This window comes from Arvicanthis niloticus, chromosome 28 (genome assembly GCF_011762505.2).
Source record: "Arvicanthis niloticus isolate mArvNil1 chromosome 28, mArvNil1.pat.X, whole genome shotgun sequence".
In the NCBI taxonomy this organism is placed as follows: Eukaryota; Metazoa; Chordata; class Mammalia; order Rodentia; family Muridae; genus Arvicanthis; species Arvicanthis niloticus.
This window is the reverse complement of record NC_133436.1, coordinates 4,141,278-4,161,079: the sequence shown is the minus strand read 5'-3', so window position 1 is coordinate 4,161,079 and position 19,802 is coordinate 4,141,278. Positions and strand designations below refer to the sequence as shown.

The 19,802-nt window shown below is 48.0% G+C and overlaps 1 protein-coding gene across 6 annotated transcripts in view; it reads left to right on the top strand.

Moving 5' to 3' along the window:
- The window catches only part of Rps6ka2 (ribosomal protein S6 kinase A2), a 281,111-nt gene that overhangs the window by 105,290 nt on the left and 156,019 nt on the right, over positions 1-19,802 (top strand). The window contains exon 1 of one of the 6 annotated variants that reach the window (XM_076926607.1): positions 12,207-12,364. The exons of 4 other annotated variants lie outside the window; for them this stretch is intronic. In XM_076926607.1, the coding sequence (XP_076782722.1) occupies positions 12,314-12,364 (51 nt within the window). In that variant the 5' untranslated portion in view covers positions 12,207-12,313. Of the gene's footprint in view, positions 1-12,206; positions 12,365-12,903; positions 12,972-19,802 lie in introns of those variants that run through there. One more of the 6 variants, XM_076926608.1, reaches the window with a different exon arrangement.

The window sequence follows — 19,802 nt, the reverse complement described above, 5'->3', positions numbered from 1 at the left end:
ACCAACAGTTCTCTAACTGGACTTATGGCCTCCTCCACCAGCAGGAATTCATGCCTGGTTCTAGAAACCTCTCCAACTAGAGAGTGAAGTCATCAATCTTGGAGGACAACCTACAAAAACCACTTTACCAACCCACCAGAATATTCCTTAACTACATCCTAAATATTTGTTCTTATACTCCCAGATAAATATACCTCTCACCCATCACCAAAGAAACTTCTCTCTGCAACAGATGGAGACCATTATAGAAAACCACAGATAATTAAAAATGCAGAGTTTTGCCGGGCAGTGGTGGCGCACGCCTTTAGTCCCAGAACTTGGGAGGCAGAGGCAGGCGGATTTCTGAGTTCGAGGCCAGCCTGGTCTACAGAGTGAGTTCCAGGACAGCCAGGGCTATACAGAGAAACCCTGTCTTTAAAAAAAAAAAAAAAGCAGAGTTTTGGAGCTCAGTCCTAATGGGTATATTTATAACACTCTCCTGCACCCGAGCCTCAGGGATCACTGCAGAAGACAAGATACGAAGATTGTAAGAGCCAGAACAGGAAGTTTGCTGTGAGAGTGTGCCACCTAAGAAACGTCAGAAGCTCTACCCATGAAATCTAACGTGGCTGCCTAAACATGCTCTAAACAAGGGCAATACTGACAGACAGGGTCCTGTGAAAGGGGGACTCATGACGCCTCAAGCCCAGACAGAACTACAGGCAACCAAGGAAGGCTGAGAGTGGGAGACACAGCCGTCTCCAGGGAAGAGCATACCAGCTGGTTATCCAAAACCAAATAATCAGCCTTAAAAAAACAGACATATAAGATCATATGGGCTGAGCGGGTTGTGTTTATATATTGAGAAACACACATACATCATCATCATTAACAACAACAGCAACAGCAACAACAACCACAACAACAACTGAAGCAAAGGAGGCCATGGATTTGAAAGAAAGCAAGGGGAGTGTGCAGAAGGGCTTGGAGGGAGGAAAGGGGGAAATGATATAGTTATAATCTCAAAATAGATTATGAAAAGAAAAAAAGATTTTTTTTTCCAGACCAAGATGCCTCTTCCTCTTCTTGTTTAGCATTTTCTGGTGGGTCCCAAAGTAATCATCTCTATACATGTCTCCTGGTGGCGGGAGAGTGGGAGGGGCCTGCTGGTTCCTCCCAGGTTTTCCTAAAGAAGTCTCCATGTAGTGTACCCAGGCTGCTGTGTTTCTAGATGTGGGGTTCCCGGATGTCATCCATCTGATATGGTGAGGTAGGGCAGAGAGGGACTTTCTGACTCTTTTTTATTCCTGTCAGCTCCCACCGCCTCAGAGGGAGAGCTTTGCAAAGGCTGCGTCCACCTCCCTGTGCTGGATGGCTGCTGTTTTTATCTGTTGAGGGCAGAGCACAGGCCAGGCAGGGAGCTTGCAGGCAGGTGTGACAACCACTGCAGCCCATGCAAGAGCATTGTGAGGCCTGCTGCTCACCTCGACCATCTAGAATGTCGTGTTCAACGGAGAGGCAGTAGCCAGGTTTCGCATTTTCTTGACGTTTTGTGTAGGGTGTTTCCTACCTCATAAGGCACTGCAGCGGTGTGTTGTGTCCTGGGAAGCTCAGACCTGGAGCTTCAGGACAGGGCCAGAACCAGAGCTTGAGCCCCATGTGTGGCTGCTTCTGAGGTCATGAAGAGGGACTGCTCTACACTTTTCAGTGACCTTTCTGCTGCTGGTTATCTCGGCGTTCCCAATCCCTGCCTGTCCTCACAGAGAAGCTTCTTCTATCTTCACTTTTCATAGCAGGACGCTGGCCATGCTGGATAGGCCACCTTAATGGCTTCATGCTAAGCAGAGGACGTCTGCAAAGTACCCTCAAAGAAGGTCATAGCTATAAGCACCAAACGCTATAACAGCATGTCTTTTAGAGGGGCATAATTTAGACATTAGTAGACCAGTCTCCTACCCCCTCTTGCCTCTCTATGGTGGTCATCCCATTAACTCAAGGACTAAGACTCAGCTATGAGTCAATCGATTATGGTTTGTCATGATTTGAAGTGGTTTTTTTTTTTTTCCTGGTAAGAATGCAATCCGTGGTTCAAACCAACACCTCACAAACCAACAACCTAGAACATACCACCTTCTCCTTGCAGTGGGCTCTGGGTGACTCATCATGAGGTCAGGCAGAAATCATATAGTATGACATGCAGGAGGCCCTCTGGGGACTGAAATAAGATGGCATATTAAGAAGGTGATATAGCAGCTGTTCTTGAGTCAAATGGGAGGGAGGACAGGGCAGGCAGGCCACTGTCGGGCCCAGGCAGGAAGGTCTGAAACTGGCTGGTTAATGCTGACGGTGATAAGATGAGACCCATGGGTGGTGGGTCCAGTGAATGGCTGACTGAGGCAGTAAGGAGCTGGTCCATGTCCTCTATTTCTGGACATCACCCACGACACTGATTACCTCTGAAACCTCAAGGGACCCGGACATGACATCCAGGAATCATTTAGTCTTTGCCTCTGGCGTCATTCAGAGTATTTCAAAAACTCCAGGCTTGTGTTCTTTGCCTTCTGAAGAAAACAAATGTGAATTTAACGGTGCACTGGGCAAGGACTGGTTTTTGCTTTCAGGACTCATAAATCGCTGTCTGTTCTCTTTGTGTGTTTGGCCACTCCGAGATGTCTGTATCTTTTAGCTCCCTCTGTATCACGCATGAGTGTTTTTATATTTCTGCCCAGGGCTCTGACCCAGATATCTACTTTCTGGTCCTTTGAAAGAACGGACACACCCAGCAATTGCTTTCTACCATTCCCATACAGCCTGACTGCACTTTCATCTCAACAACTCTAGTGAAGATCTCCCCTCCCACGGATACATTTCCAATTCATTATATTCAATGAAAACTGATTTTATTAAGTAAACACACAAAGGACCTAATATCTTCACAGATATGAAGGCCAGAAATGGACTTAGTTGCTTTTCTGGTTTATAGGAAGCCCCTTGGCCGCCAAGGCAATCTGTGGATCTGGACCTCTTAAAGCTTAAAAGAGAAAAGTGGTGAGCGTCTTTTGGGTTTCAAGGGCAATGAGACACACTCAGAGATAAGTTGTGTATAAGCTCTGTGCTATGCATCAGAGAGCTGGGTGCCGGGTACAGAAGGAGGGCGGGGGTGGGGGTGGGGGTGGGGGTGGGGGTGGGGGTGGGGCTGTGTGTTTAGCATGAACTCTGACCCCAGCCTAAGTCATCCTCTGTATCTACAAGCGTCATCTCATTGGCGATAACAAAATAAAAGTAAAAATAAAAATATAAGTCCACTTTTTGTCACTGACAAAACATCTGAGAAAGGCAAGAACTTGGAAGGCTCTTTGGTCTCACTGCCCTCGGTCGCACAACTCCATTGCCTCAGGCTTCTGATGAGACGGTGGCGCAGTGGTACACTGTAGAGGGGAACTGCGCATGTCAAGGCAGAGGGAAGGCGGAGATAGGAAGAGTGGTGGAGGCTTAGGGCTCCATTATCTCCTTCCAGGACATGTTCCCACTGACCTCATGCCCTCCCACCAGATCACACTTCTTCAAGGTTCTGCTACCTCTGCTGTTTTCTGAGGAGCAAGCTTTCACCGCAAGGCCTTTGGAGACATTTGCCATTCTAACCATCGTGCGGTTGACCATCTGCAGGGTTTGAAGTGTTCTACTCATTCCTCAGGTCACTGTGCTGACATCTTTTCTCTCCTTCTTCTTTCTCTTTTTCTCTCCTGTCAGTGTGGTTAGAGGTTAACATTACTCCTGATCTTTGAAAATGGTAAGACTTGCCGGGCGGTGGTGGCGCACGCCTTTAATCCCAGCACTTGGGAGGCAGAGGCAGGCGGATTTCTGAGTTCGAGGCCAGCCTGGTCTACAGAGTGAGTTCCAGGACAGCCAGGGCTACACAGAGAAACCCTGTCTCGAAACCAAAAAAAAAAAAAAGAAGAAGAAGAAGAAAAAAAAAAAAAAAAGAAAATGGTAAAACTTAAATGGGCAGGGAACTTCTTGCTGCATACTTCAAGCTAACCTGGAGCCCGGAGCCCGGAGCCCGGAGCCCGGAGCCCGGAGCCCGGAGCCCGGAGCCCGGAGCCCGGAGCCCGGAGCCCGGAGCCCGGAGCCCGGAGCCTGGGTGGCCTTCAACTCTCAATCCTTCTCCCACAGACTCCTGACTGCTGGTATCTTAGGCATTCACCACCACACTCAGGAAAAAAAAAAAAAAAGTCCTGGCTTTTTGTTTCACTAATTTCCTTCACTCATTTAAGCTTTTGTTGTTATTCATTTCTGATTTGTTTTCTTTTGCATTTGTCTGTCTTTCTTGCAGCCTGCATACGGTTTATGCTGCCCTCTTTCTTTCATTTCTGAACCGACAGCATTCTGCTGTCCTGCCTCTCTTGTTTCTGCGGAGCTCGCCCTTCTCTCTCTTGTTTCTTAGCTGGAACCGTCTGTTTCTTTGCTGAAGCCCCACTCTGTTCTTGTTTGCAAGCCTGGCTGGAGATATTCTCGTCCCATCATTGCTTTGTGATCCCGGATGGGTGACCTCAGCTTCTTGATTTGTTAACAGTAGACTCTTCCATTTTACATTCTGAGGTCTTTCTGCTCCTTGATGTGATGACCAATTTTCCTTGTAATCTGTGCGTTGAGGCCGATTCTTCAATAGACATGTATCCTAAGAGGCCAGCTCTGACACCCCAGCAGAGGAATGGAGGGTACCACCTCCATGCTGCAAAGCGGGGATTTAATTAAGGCTTGCTACTGGTTGACTGTGAAAGCCCCAAACATGGCTGCATTGATCCCAAAGTGGGAGGACTGTCCTCATGGCTACTGTATGATGGCCGAAGTCCTTTCTGTCCAGCAGGCAATGGATACCATGACAAGGGTATCCGACGGCACAGTCTTCTGAACGCTTACAAAGAATTCTGTGCTTACTCCAGCCTCTGGCTGCCACGGCAGACATGTGGGGTTAGTTTTCTCTGTGACAGGTGGCTGGAGCAGGGGCTCCCTGTCAATGCTTTCTGACCTTTCCTGCTCCTTGGCTCAAGGGCCAGCTTTTGAGCATCTCTGGGAAGTTCTCTGAGAAGAAGATACATGCCATTGTTGTTTCTGAGCTGCTGGCATCTTCAGCTTCAGTCTAGCATGAGACATGAATAAAACCTAGAACTCACTACTGTCTTTTTCCTTGGGTCCCAAGGTCTTTGACCCACCTTCCCCTCTGCTCTCAAGAGTCTCCTTATATGAGTGCAAGGGATGGTTAGCTATCCTCAGTGCCCGTGCCCCAGTCTTGAAAGTAGAAGACGGTTATATAGTATGGTTTGAATACAAAATGTCGCCCACTATACGTGCGAAAGCACTGATGCCCACCTGGTGGTAGTGTTTGGGGATGTATGTAGACACTTTAGCCAAAGGAATGAACTCACTGCACACGTGCCTTTAACTGTAACTGGTCTCCAGTTTATTCTCCACTCTTTGCTCCCTGTCCTCCATGGTGTGAGCCTCCGCTCTGTTTCCTGTTTGGCATGAAGCGAGCAGCTTCTCCCTCTACACTCTCCCACCACCATGATATTCTGAGTAAGCTCATGGAGCCAAGCCATCAAACCATGAGCCAAAACAAATCTTTTCAGCTTCAAGTTGTCACAGATTTATAAAAAGAACTACTTCAATATATTATACATGCCCCTGTCAGGGTGGAACAAAGAGAGAAAACCTTTGGCCGAGGACCCACATGCTCACAAGTGTCTGCACACACACACATACGTGTTGCCAGAATGCAGTCTATAGCTACAGCTGTGGGCTTCAAGAACAGATCTTAGACAAGGTTTGATATAAAAGACCAGATGAATCAGAAATTGGGAGATCCAGCTGTGCGTTAAGTGTCAGATATGTATTTTCACAATAGTGAAAGCCAGCAGACAGGTGTGGGGGGGGGGGATGGAGATTACATGGTGGCTTAAGGAACGTGTGTGCTCAATCTTAGGTCATCTTGTTTGACTACTATCCTGTTAGAGTTTTGAATGTTACTTATTTTATAGTGAGGCATGTATGCAGATATATCAAATCTATCTATCCACACACATATGTGATATGTATATAGATACATGCATGCGTATATGACATATCTGTCTTAATAAGAGAATGTGGTATCATCTGAAATTCCTAAAGGTGCCCTTCTTTTTAGACAATCATAGTTATTCTGCATATACCGTGGACCTTTTCAACACCAGTTTATCATTGTCTGTGATGAGTCAGAAGACAGGCAGACTCTGAGAAAGAAGACTTCCTGATGACTGTTGGTGTGATCTGGAACAGAGAGCACTCATGTGCCTGTAACCCGGCGGCTTGGCTGATTGAAGAGCACACCAGATCTCATTCCATCCTTCTCTGCTGTTGGACAGCTAATCCTCTTAACGTGCCGTCACAGGAGACTCTCTTGTCTACTCCCTTTGCTAGTCTGACTTCTGTGAACAAAGAGATGGCGTGGGAAACGATGCCTGCAGGCAGGTGGGAGCTGAGATTTGGAAAGCGCGGTGCATGCTGTTCTCTCTCCTAAGTGTGCCTTCCTGTAAGTCCTCTCTCTCCCTGACTTCTAAGGTTCCCGTTCTTCATGAAGGACAGTGGCTATCTGCTCACAGGAATGCCGCTTAGAGAACGCTACTTTACAGCCTCCTGGGAGGCACATGGTAGGAAGAGGAGAGCATGCTTAGGGATAGGCTGACAGTGATCCATGTCAGAAAGACGTGTAAGCCCGCCAGCTCATGGACTGTGGCTCCTGCATTACCCTCACTGCTCTCATTATGCAGTGTACTGCCCCTGCGGCTTCTCCCAGCTGCCCACGTCTCTAGCTCATGGACTGTTCTCAGTTTGTCCACCCAGTTTCAGGTTACTGTCCTTCATGTGGCTCAAGAAAACTGGTGTTGGGGACACCAAAGGTGAAGCCACCTGTCCCTCGAATGGGACTGCACTTGAGAGCAGACAGACTCCAGGGCTTGTGGGTGTGTCACTGGGGTGGACACCCTGGAGTAAGCTGAAAGTGTTAGCTCACAGCAAGGACCTTCCTGTTTGTTGCTTGAGGACACTACACTTTACCTCAGATATCCCCAGGCACTCTCTGCCGTGTTAATTTTATGCTGGCCCCCAAGATAGAAAGGAAGGATAGAAGTTTCACAAAGGAAGGGCTTTGCCCCCAAATTATTAATATCTTTCTGCAGTGTTATAGATTAAATCCACAGCCTTATATAGACTAGAGACCACATTGCCCAGAACACTGGGCCAATTTTTAAAGAACCCTAATTCTTGTCTGTGCTCCAGTAAAGGAGTTCATTTGGTATGGCTTCACTCCTGAGTGTTAAGGGTTTCCCACCGAGATTCCAGGGACCTCATTCAAGATTCACTCTGAGACTAGACATGAAGCACAGTCCCCTCCTGTCCCTCAGAATCAGAATGCAAGGACAGAAACAAACTGAGTTAAATTAGGCCATTCTGAGGTCCCACAAGAACATAAGCATCATCATGACTGGCTATAAATTTAAATACAAATATATAAATTTAATTATGTAGAGAATGCTCTCTTTTTTTTGCATTTGTCTGAAGTTAAGAAGTATTTTTCTTTGCTTTACGGTAATAATGATTAGTGTGAAGATAATATGTGGATTTTTGATAGCTTCTCAGTCCGTTTCTCTTTCTGACTCCTGCCCACCATCTGAATTGCTTCCTGCAATGGCTCCTTAGCCCCATCTTGGACTTCTTTATCCTGTCCTCCGCTGGGATCTTAAATGTGCCCACACTTTGCTGCCACTTCAGTGATGACCTCCAGGAGAACTCAAAGAATCGCCAAATCCGATGCAGTGAAACAAAAAGGCCTTTTTAAATTTAAACCCAGGTTTGGATCGAAATTTGCACAGAGCAGAATTTTGATCCCGAATCTAGGAGTTTAGGGAATTTATACAAGCAGGTTCCGGGGCTTCAGGGTTAGATGGCAGATAGGGAAAGCTATAATTCACCTGTTTAGGCGGTAGACCCGGTCAGCGGGTGGGGTCATGCATGGGGAGGGTATTCTTCTGTCTGGCCTTTATGGTGCTATAAGGGGGGAAGGGGCTCAGGGTAAGTGTTTTTACAAACCGGTCACAGCTGTCTGGAAACACTTAATTGGTTTGATCTCTCTCTAAGAATGTGTGGCTCTTTGCTTCTCTCAAGGCCATAAGTTCACAGCTGGAGCAAAGGTCACTGAGTCACTGAAGGTCAATGGGATGTCTGACTGGATGTCTTTTCGAAGGGACTGGTAGTTTATTCTAGCTATATAGGAATGTGCATGCTCCTGAAAGAGCCTGCGCTATTCCAGGCATCCCCCAGAAATAACAAGGATGAAGAAGGCTGGCAATGTCGCTGGGCAGGATAGCACCTTCAAGCCCCATGGTTCAGAATGTCCATAAAAATGGAGATGTCACCCCTCCCAAGGCCAGATTTACCCACAGATATTAGCTGAGGAGTGTAAAAGATAACACATGTCATGGGTGATTATCCCATCTCAACTAAAGCAGTTGAGTCGCTGTACGCAGCCAATGACTCTTTTATGTAGATACACTGTTTACTAGTAACAGAAGAAATGCAAAATCATGGCAAAGGAATACACTGGCCTTATCTGCATTCCTGGTGTGTTCAAAGAAAATCACCATTATGGTGGTTTGAATATGCTTGGCCTATGGGAAGTGGCACTATTAGGAGGTGTGGCCTTGTTGGAGTAGGTGTGGCCTTGATGGAGGAAGTGTGTCACTGTGGGGGTAGGCTTTGAGATCCTATGCTTAAGCTCCACCCAGCATGCAAGAGACCCTCTCCTCCTGGCTGTTTGAGGAAGATAGGCTCCCTCTGGCTAACTTCAGATCAAGATGTAGACCCCTCAGCTCCTCCAGCACCATGTCTGCCTGGATGCTGCTGCCATGCTGATACCATGCTGCCACCATGATGATAATGGACTGAACCTCTGAAACTGTACGCCAGCCCCAATTACATGTTTTCTTTTATAGGAGTTACTACCTTGCTCATGGTGTCTCTTCACAGCAATAAACCCAAACTAAGAGAATCATGAAAACTCATATGCAATTTAAAAGGGACCTAAATCACATAATTAGAACTGTGCTGTGGGCAAAGCCTCAACTCCCTCTTAAGCAATTTGAAAGGTGTGCAGCTTTAGGGAGACGCTTGAGCCTCCAGGGGAAAGCCTGTGAGAGACAGAAGGCACAGGCCTGTTAGAGGAGGGGCACAGATGGAAGAGACAGTCCCAGCAAAGAGAGAGAGAACAGCAAAGATGAGGAACCAAGCAGCAGAAAGAAGGTCCATGGGGTAGCAAGACGGTGCAGCCTAAGACTCAGAAAGAGAAGCATTAACCCAGCCACCTTCTCAACATATAGTCCTGGTGATTATGGATCTAATGAGGAGGAGAATTGTTAAATCATTTTCTAGAAGCTCTAGTCTGATCATATAATGACTTTCAAGAGACAGTTTTGGAAACAAAGTGTGCACAAGTCAAGAAGCAAACACATGGTGGCAAGTCAAAGAAAGAAAAAATCTAATTACAGCATCAGAAAGAATATGGCCTAGTGTAGATATGGAATGCCTGCCTTCCTTCTTTCCTTCTTTCCTTCTTTCCTTCTTTCCTTCTTTTTTTCTCCCTCCCTTCTTTCCCCTCCTCTCCTTCCTTCCTTTCTTCCTTCCTTTGTTAGCCGTGTGTGTGTGTGTGTGTGTGTGTGTGTGTGTGTGTGTGTGTGTACGTGCGCACTGCATATGTGGAGGTCAGAGGTCAACCTTGGGTATTGTCTCTCAAGTACCTTCTGGCTTCTTTCTTGAGACATGAGACAGTCTGTCATGGGCTGGGCTCTCTGCCTAGCCACTGAGCCCCAGGGATCGACCTGTCTCTGCCTCCTCAGTGCTGGGGCTGTAAGTGTATACTACCATGTTGGCTTTTCTTACTTGGGTCCTGGGGTTGAACTCAGGTCCTCATGCTAACACAGTTCCTGCTGCTCAGCTGGCGCTGCCTCAGCTCCTACTGTGGTGAAGTATAAATTTCAGTTTCCAGCTTGTGAGGCTGGAAACACCAGAAGGCCAGATAATCCAAGACTTGAAAGCTAGAACGCAAAGAGGATTGCTGAGGATGCTCGGCAAGAATGCAGATGGAGAATAAGCCATAAAAGACTGGCCCCACTAACATCCACAGTCATCAGGGACAAGGCAATGGAACTGTGTCAAAGATGTGGTCACAACAGGCTAACTCACCAGGCTGAAGGATGGCTTCCCGGGAAGGGCACTGTCCTGAAAAAAGACCACTTCTACTCTTCTGCTTTTCAGATTTCCTGCCCCACCGCCTCTTGTTAAATGCTCACAGCATCCCTCCTCCTCACCTTCCCCTCCTCCTTCCCCTCCCCCTCCTCACTAACCCTCTTTCCACAGTTGTCTGCTTTCCAGAACTACGACATAGTAGCTCCAGGGACTCACTCCTCTGTGGCTCTCAAGTCACCAATTCTCAACATATGGGCCGTGACCACTTTGGGGGTCAAATGAACCTTTCATGGGGGTTGCCCAAGACCATTGGAAAACTCAGATATTTACATTAAGATTCATAACAGTAGCAATGAAAATAATTGTGTGGTTGGGGGGTCACCACAATACGAGGAACTGTATTCAAGGGTCGCCGAGTTAGGAAGTTGAGAACCACTGCTCTAAGTGAAGCAGTTTGTTTTCATGGGTCCTACGCCTGAGACACGGGTCTTGAGGTCACCAGCACTCCCCGCTTTATTGTTTCTAGTCCAGCTCCTCCCCAGCTCCAAAGACTCGCCTGATATAAACCTTACATACCACGGTTGCCAAGCTTCTCTTTGTCCTCTCGGCACCAACACTGCTGGGTGTTCTCTGAACATGCAGCAGACTTCTCAGACCCCAGATTGCTCTTCCCCGCCACTGTCATGCTCACCATTGCCTGTGACGTCGTCCACATCCACATGAAGACCGTTTGGCCGTGTGATTCGTTAGCTCCTTTCTTCCTGCATCTTCAGTGGCATCTTTCCTACTTCAGACCATGTTAAACTGGACACGCTGTCTCTTTAAATTGGTGGAGTCATTCACCAATTAAGTATCTGGTGCTTCCAAGCCCATCTCTATCCTCACACCCGGCATACTCAGTCACAGCTTGGCTGCTCGACTTCTCACTAGAGCTTCCATCCACTGACAGTGCCCATCCTGTCCATTGGTCTCTGTCGTCAGCTCTGTTTCTCACCAGCAGAGATCCAGGGCTGTCCTGTACCCTTGCTTTCTAATTTTCGTCATCTGGGAGAAGTGTTGTCTCCATTTCAACATCTGGAGCTGGCAACAGCAGAGAACACACGCCTGACACATCACATCATGGAAGGCTCAGGTGCACCTTCACCTCTGAGCTTGTGAGAACATTTTTTTGATTCTACTTATTGTGTAGCCACAGTCTTTGATGTGTGTGTGTGTGTCTGTGTGTGCGTACCGTCTTTGATGTGTGTGTGTGTGCGCGTGTGTGTGCATGCGTGTGCACGCGTGTGGACACACATGCACACATGCTGTATTAATAGAGTTCATGGTGGTGGGCAAGTTGTGCTCATTTAAACTGGATGTGTGGCTCATGGTACAGCTTTTCTTTCTCACCGCATCACTGTCCAGTTTGCACAGATGTTCTGGGATCAGTTTTCAAGTGCTTGAGATATCTATGGCCACAGATCCAAGGGTTCTGTGCATGCCTTGCATGGGGGTGGGCAGCTTGGCCATTAACTGTGTCACCTTGAGTGTGTCACAGCTCACAGCCTTCGAGATTCAGGTTTCTTCAGTAGAGGACCTTCCAGTGGCAGAAGGAAATTGGAGTGTTTACACTACCAGAATACAGTCTGTAAGACAAAACACCACATAATGTTATGAATTTATTGAGAAGAACCACTCAGCACTCGTAGGGACCTGACTGTCTTTCTGGGAGCATGGACTCCCAGTCGTGACTGTGGGATCCCGTTACTGCAGCTCCAGGGCTTCTCTCTGGACTGCCGGACTTACGGCCTACCATGTAGCTGCCCAGTAGAAAGAGCAACACTATATTAAGTAAGTGACCCTAGAGTTTGGCTAAGCCAGTTACTAAATGTGGGGTGGCTGCATCCTGGCAGTGAGCAGCTGCTTACTGCCCTCCACTGACTTTCAGATGATCTCGAACCGCCCGAGTGTTTACAAACCATGCTGGAGGCCAGCTCTGCGATGCAGAAGAGTGGGTGCTTGAAGAGTAAGACCATGTTGCTTCCTGACCCAAATCATCGCCACCGCTAACCTAAGCGACATGCTTTCTCGGCTCCGCCGCGTTGCCTCTAAATTTTATGGGCTACTGTTAGTAAGTACTCGCTGTTGTTTCATGAAGGAGCCTGTGGAGAGGGTCAGGGTGTGGGGTGTGTCTTTTGCTGGTTCTCAGTCCTCTTGGAAAGCCACCAGTCACGTGATCACTTTTGCATCGCAAAGGTGGCATTTGAATTCTCTCCCCTCTCGGCTTACTGTTACCTCACAACTTCAAGTATGTTGTCTGACACATCTCCTTTGCCTGTTTTCTTACTGCCTTTATTCCTGATCCCCTCTGAGATTTGGGCAAGGCTGCCTGAGGAACAGGGTTGAGCTTTTTCCTCCGTGTACTGAAGTTCAGTTACCTACCATAGCAGGTCTTTATGCCTGCAGGTCATGAGCTCCTCGGTGCTTCTGGTCTCCCTTTTCTGCTGTCCCTTCCTAGGTCGTGTTTTCAGTTCTGGGTGGCAGTTTGTGCCAGGCTTGTGGTAGTGCTTAGGATGGTGAGGCTTACTGGCTTCCTTGTCCGCCTTGCACACTTCTACCCCATGCTTCATCTCAGGGGTCCTACGTCGTTCCTTCACTGTACCTCTAACCCAAGGAGTTAGAGAACTTTCGGAGAAAAACATGGAATGGAGCTGGAGCAGGCAGGAGGTCTCCATGAGGTGAGTAGTGTCCTCAGGTGGGACTCTCAGAAACCTGGTAGGGACACAAAAATGTGTAAGAGAGAAAAATTGGGCCAGGGGAGGTGTGTTGAGGAGGCCCCTGAGCAGGGGGTGATGTGTGAGCTGTTTCTGCAGAGAAATCTGGCAGGTGCCATGCTGTGTTAGAAAGGGGAGTCATCCTGGAGGTTATTGGAGCAAGTGGGGCCAAGGTGAAGAAGGCCTCACAGCATAGGCCCATGGAATCACAGGGGGACAGTCCCCGAGCAAGAAGCCTAGGGACAAGGACATTATTTCCACAGCTGTTGGAGTTCCATAACAGGAAAAGTACAGTAGAGCAAATTTCAGGCCTCCTAATGCCCGATTCTTCCTGAAAATAGAACTCTCTACTTTCACTGTTGTGCCAGAAAACCATCTATAATATATACATGAGCTGTGTGCTACTGACTGTCACAGATGCTATAGTACTTAGGACCAAAGTAACAGGCTTTCCTTTCATTAACGTCTCTCTAAAGCTTTGCAGATCAGGGGATAGGGATACAGATTGGTCAGTAAAGTCCTTGCTGAGGAAGCAGGACGTCCAGAATTTGAATCCCCAGAGTCCACATAAAAAAGCTGGGCATGAGGGCTCTGCGGGTAAAGGTGTTTTCTGCCAAGCTTAATGACCCGAGTCAGTCTCTGGGTCTCACATGGAGGTGGGAGAGGGCCAACTCCCCCAAATATTGTCCTCTGACCTCTGCATGCACTGGAAGGTACATACCGCCCCAATAAACAAAAACACACACACAAGCAAACAAATGTTATGAGCTGGATATGCTGGTATATTTAGATCACTGGAGCAGGGAGACAGGAGGACCCCTCGGGCTCGCTAGTTAGCCTGTCTAGCTGAGTTGTCCAGTTCCAGCTTCAGTGAAAAACCATGTCTCAAAAGCTAAGGGAACAAGTGACTGAGGAAGACCTCTGACATCTCTTCTGTTCTAGATACACACATGCACACACACATACACATGCACACACACACACACACACATGAACACACACACCACACACATTGGCACATGCACACACATGCATGTGCACACATGATACACAGATACACACATGCACACAGATATACACATATACACACACAGATACATACACACAGGCACACACACTTTACACACCTGCACACACATGGATGCACACACACAGATACGCATATGCACACACACACACACAGAGGTATGCAAGCACACATAGGAACGCGTACACACACAACCACCTCACAGTTAAGATACGTAGCAAACAGCCTCACACCTATGCACAGCAGACGTGAACAGAGGCCTCCATAGCAGAGGTTTCTCTGGGAAAGTGAAGAGAACAGACTTTCATTTTTGAAACACATGGCTTCATTTTAATGCCTTTGGCCATTTAAAATTGAGGCCACCCAGCTGCTCTCAGGACTTGCTTTGGCAAAGGCATGAGATTTCCTGAATAAAATGTTTGGGCCAATTTATATAGTGAGAAAATGGAGGTTAACCAAGGGACTTTCTTGGTTTCCCAGAATCGGGTGATGAAAGACAGGGCTGTGTGGGCAGCTTCGTTGCAGAACTGCCCACAGGGCATCTGCCCCGGGAATGAACTGTGCCTCATTTATGGGAGAAAGGCCAAGCTGGAATAGCTAATCCCGTGGGTCGGAGAAGTCAGAGCTATGTAAATCTCCCAGCCTTCCTAGCCTCTCCCCCACCTCCCTCTGTGTGAGCGTGTGTATGTGTGCATGTGTGTTCATGTGCGCACATGTGTGTGTACATGTATGTGTGCACACGTGTATGAGTGTGTCTATGTAAAGTTGCCTGTGACCACTGGGTTTTACCTGTATCAAAATCAGATTGTTGCAGACAGAGGGTTAACAGAACTCCTGCGTGCTCTCTGTGCTGACCGACCTGCTCCGATGGCCCATGTTGCAGAGGAGATGAAGGTAGCTTTGTCCTGTAGAATGATTGCTCGCTCCCTCTGGACAGAAGGCTATCCATACCCTTTCCCAGCAGGGGACATGTGTGTAAAGAACCGTAGAAAAGGGCCTGTGGGGTTTGTTCAGTCAGCAAAGTGCTTACCCCTGCCCTGACAGACAGTTAGAGACCTATGGTGGTTATACCTGGCTATTTTTCACCTGTTCTGTGGAGTGCCTGTACCTACCCTGGAAGTATGACATCTACTCATTGGCCCAGCAGAACTAGATCTAAGCGAGTCCAAGGGGTTTCCTAGGAATTTAGAGTCAGCCTCAGCTTTGCTTGGATTCCACGACACTTGTCTTGCCCATGTTCTCGCCTCTCCACTTGTGCACTTGCAGGCTCTGTTCGCCTTCTCCTCCTCCTCCTCCTCCTCCTTCTCTAGGTTGGGAGTCATGCATCTCCATAGCAGCTTGGGTCCAAGCTCTACAAGAGAGCTCTGCAAGGCCATTTAGGGAAGCCACAACCTGTGGGGGACAGAGGAGGAGGAGGAGGAGGAGGAGGAGGAGGAGGAGGAGGAGGAGGAGGAGGAGGAGGAGGAGGATGATTTTGGAGCATCGTCTTTGTGTACTAAGGAGGGAGAAGCAAGAGGGAGCACATGGTCACCTTCAGGTCACCCTTAGGTGTCATTAGAGTCATGTTGGAAGTCAGTGGCAACCATTCTCCCTGAGCTCTGCATCCTGACCATGGCACAGAAGAGGATGCTTCAGCAGCATCCCTTCCTCAGGAAATGTAGGTCACCTGGAAGAAACCAAGGTTAAGAGCCCGCTAGACCATGTGTCCCTTCTAGGCAGCTGTGACATTCAGACACAGATGCAGCTCATGGCTCACAGGCACAGACATGCTTTCCTATAAAGGGGACCTTGGCCTCAAGCAGAAGTTGAGTGTGACACATGTCACACAGACTGGGCTGCTATAAGGAGATGGTAGCATCAAGTGAGGAGTGTGTGGTATTGTCATAGGTGGAGACTGATGCACTGTCCTGTGGGCACTTGATGTTGCAAAGTCACCATTAAGTCTTTCCTCGGGAACCACAGGCAAGAGGAGACAGTGAAACTGGGAACAGAAGCACAGGTCTCTGCGTAGAGATTGCTGGGGCCAGGTTCAGAATGTCAGAGATCCAACTGTGACATGGGCCATTGGGATGGCCACATTCCTTGCCTGCATCCTGATCTGGTCCTGGAGCAAAGAGCATTGTCCAGAGTATTGAGATCTGGCGTTGGTCCCCCAAATGCTGTGGTACTCGGAATGTGTAACTGGGTCCACGTTTCCCCCAGCGAGTCCTACCATCTTTGCTTATCTTTGCTTATCTCCAAGCTCTGTCTTGCAGACGTTGCTTCTGAATCTGGTGCCTGTATTACCTTCATCAGACTTCATTCCAGATTCTCTTCCTGGTCATGACCTCCTAGGGGCTTACAAGTGTATATACATGTGCTCAGGTATTAATGAGGCATAGATGTGTGAGCAAGTGGGTATGTGTACACATGTGAGCATGCGTGCACACATACATCCTGGAGGACTCCTCACACTGAGAGTCCCTGGGAGTCTCTGCTCCCTGCTCATTCTGGTTCCTTTCCACCACCTTCTCGGTTCCAATCTTGTTTGTTCCATGGTAGGTGTGGACAGTGAGCCTCCATTAAGGACTAGTTGTAACTGGCTGACTCTAAGATTGAGACTCCAGTGGGCTCTCTGGACCTCGATTTCTATCTGGAAAGTGAAGGATTCAGACTGAAATCCAGGACCTTTTGCAGAGCTGAAGTTCTGCAGATGAATTCCTTGTTGGCTGGTGGCTGTATCTCCATGAACACCACCACACTGTACCAAGCACTACCCAGCTCTCCTCACTTGGCCTCCTTCCTGCATTCCACTCTGAAGCCCTGGGGGTCATCTCTCTCTTCCAGTCTCTCCTTTCTTCTTCTAGTCCTGACTCAGTCTCCTCTTCCCCAAATCTCTCTCACACTGAAGAACACTGTATCTCTGTAGGCTCTGGTTCTTATCCTGAACTATCTCAGCCTTTTTCGTGGAGTATCTCATTCTGCCTGAAATGCCTGGGGAGCCTTCTCTGAAGTGTGCATAAATGGGGTAGTTCTGGTGGAGGCACAGGCTCAGGGCAGACTCTAGTGCGTCATGCAGAAGCTGGATTCCTGAGCCTATCATGGCTGCTTCACGCCACATGGCAAATAAAGTCATAGCCTTGATTGACTCAAGGTCAGCAGGACACAAGATCCCACACCAGCATTAGTCCAGCTCAAGGACGAGCTGCTGTTTGCTTGTCGCTAATCCTGTGAGACAAGCCATGGGGAATGTGGTCATAGGGAATTCTCACCTTTCTGACGTCTGGGTTAGTGCTCATAAGAGCCTTCTGGAACTCCTGAATCCTTCTGACATGTTTTGGTGCAATGGTTATTTCCTAAAAAAACCAAACATCTACCAGACCACTATCCACAGGAAGTGGTATCCCCTGGCCCATGTGCCTGACTTTACAGGGCCCCATGATGGTACACCTAAAAGTGGCCCTGCCTGTAGACTTACCAGCGGTTACTGTCCTCTTGTGATAGTGGATGGAGCTGGCCATGGGCCAGGAGGCTGGGGTTCCTCCTGACACGGGCTCAGAATGTCTAGGCCTCTGAGCTTTTGATTCCCCAAATGTAAAATAAAGGTATTTGAAGGAATCAATTCATCCCAACATTTTAACCGCCTCTGTCGTTTTTTTCAATATGGTTTCATGTTTTAACTTGGAACTTGGCTTGAATAACAAATCACTCTGTTTTAAGAACAATATTTGTTTTCAATTTTGTTATTCAAGTGTATAATTTGAATCAAATTATGATTGAAGTAAGCCAAGCTAGTCACCGTCACTCTAAACAGGTAGTTAGTGTAGTGGATTTTATTTCTCCCCCTCCTTTGTGTAGTTCAGAGATTGAAACTAGGACCACATGCTTGCTCAGGAAATGCTCTACCATTGAGGTTTTCCTCCCAGGTATGGAGAAACAATAACCCCCTGTAAATAAACAACCCTCAGCTTTATCATGGGGCACAAATTCATAAGACACTGTAAGTTTGAAGATTTTATAAGAACTCCTATCTCTGCCTGAGAAGACTAAAGGAACCTAAGAATAGATGTTCTAAAGCCTCTTCTGGCATCAAAACCCAGTATTCCTGAGATCTGTATCCTGTGTGTGAAAGATAAACTCATTTCTATGAGATCCCAGGCCTGGCTGGAGGCAGAACAGAAGCTGGAAAGCAATGCAGAGAGCCACTGAGTACATCTGGATACAGGGCAGTACGTAATGTGTGCAAATGAGATGCTGCCAGTCATGGGAAAGGATACAGTTGGAGAGCGAGCATCTACCCTTGCTATGGGGAAGTGGCAGGGCGGAGCGGGGTGGGGTCAGTGGCTCCTAGGAGGAAGACCTGCTGAGTAGAGCTGATGGGAATCCGCCAGGGAGAGATTGGTTTGTCTGTCTCCAGGATAGCACCGTAATTCTGAGGAAAACAAGAGAGGTCAAACACACTGGACCAGAATCTGTGAACGCAGAAGGATCTAGGAGGATGAGAATACAAAGTCCCATGGTGCTAGCAGTGAGCATCCCCGTGCAGATCCTTTTAGCTGTGTAGACAAGAGAGGGGAAGGGTAGGTGGAGGTGGAGGGACCGTAGGATAATGAGCTGTGCCCAGGGGAGGGAATGCTGCCTCAGAGGAGTGTCTGAAGGTTTAGTAAGAACACCAGACCCTCTGTCAAATATTAGTGGGTAGACAGAGTGGGCATGGTGATGTTGGCAGGGAGTGAGTTGAAGCCCCTCAGATAGATGTGGTTCCACGTAATAATCTTTGCAGTGCTCTTCGGTGTTCTCTACTGCAGCTTTGCGATCTCTATGGAAAGGCACCAACTAAGTGCACCGTAAAATTCAGAGTGAGTTGGTAGAGACATTGGTGTGTAGACTCCTTGATGCCACAGGAGCAGGCACAGTCCCAGAATCCTGACACAGTTCTGAAACATCTTCACCTCGAGTTTTGGCACAGTGGTTCTAGCAGAGAGTATCCAACCTCAACCAGTACCACAGTTTAGCTTCCCGTTGGTGCTGTCTGGTGTGTGTGTGCTCACTAGGAGGGGAGATGGTGCCCCTTTTATTGCCAATACTGTCTCAGGATGAGGATGGGACCAACAGAAATGACACGGCCATGTGGTTTCCCATTATAAACCTAAGCAGTCTGTGTTATCATTTGTTGTCTGTTATCAGCATGGCTGACAGGAAGGGAAGAAAGGTTTCAGACTTGGCCCAGAATCCCCCTCTGCTTCTGGGATGCCATATCCCTCCCTCATCTGTAGCCAGTGAGCCTGGCCACCATCCTGCCTCATTGTCTGCAGGAACCCCCCAGCCCTTCCAACAGGCTGCAGATGCCACACCTGCTTCTGTAGGTGCTGCCTGGCCTAGGTTCTTTGGAGGGTCTTGGGAACAAGGCATGTACAAAGACAAGGAAATCCTTTAGGACACGTGACAAATCAGCATCGTCCATGTACCACACGTGGAAGTGAATAGGACGGCACATCTGGTGCCTGCTATGGCTCCACACTAAGCTTGAGTGTGAGGTTGGGGTCCTGCGCTTGGATGCCGTCTTTTTCAACTGTGCTTCACCACTTCTGGCTAAAGCAAGGCTGAGATGAGGAGTGCCGATCTGATAGAGCAGGAACTGTACCCACTCTGCTAGTTTTCCTGGCTGTCTTTTGGATGAGGAATCACAGCAAGCTGGTTCCATTCTCTGTTAGACTGTGTGGGCTGCCCAAATCAAGTGCGACAGGCTGGGCAGTTATTTTAATTATTGTTTTTGTTTTGTGAGACAG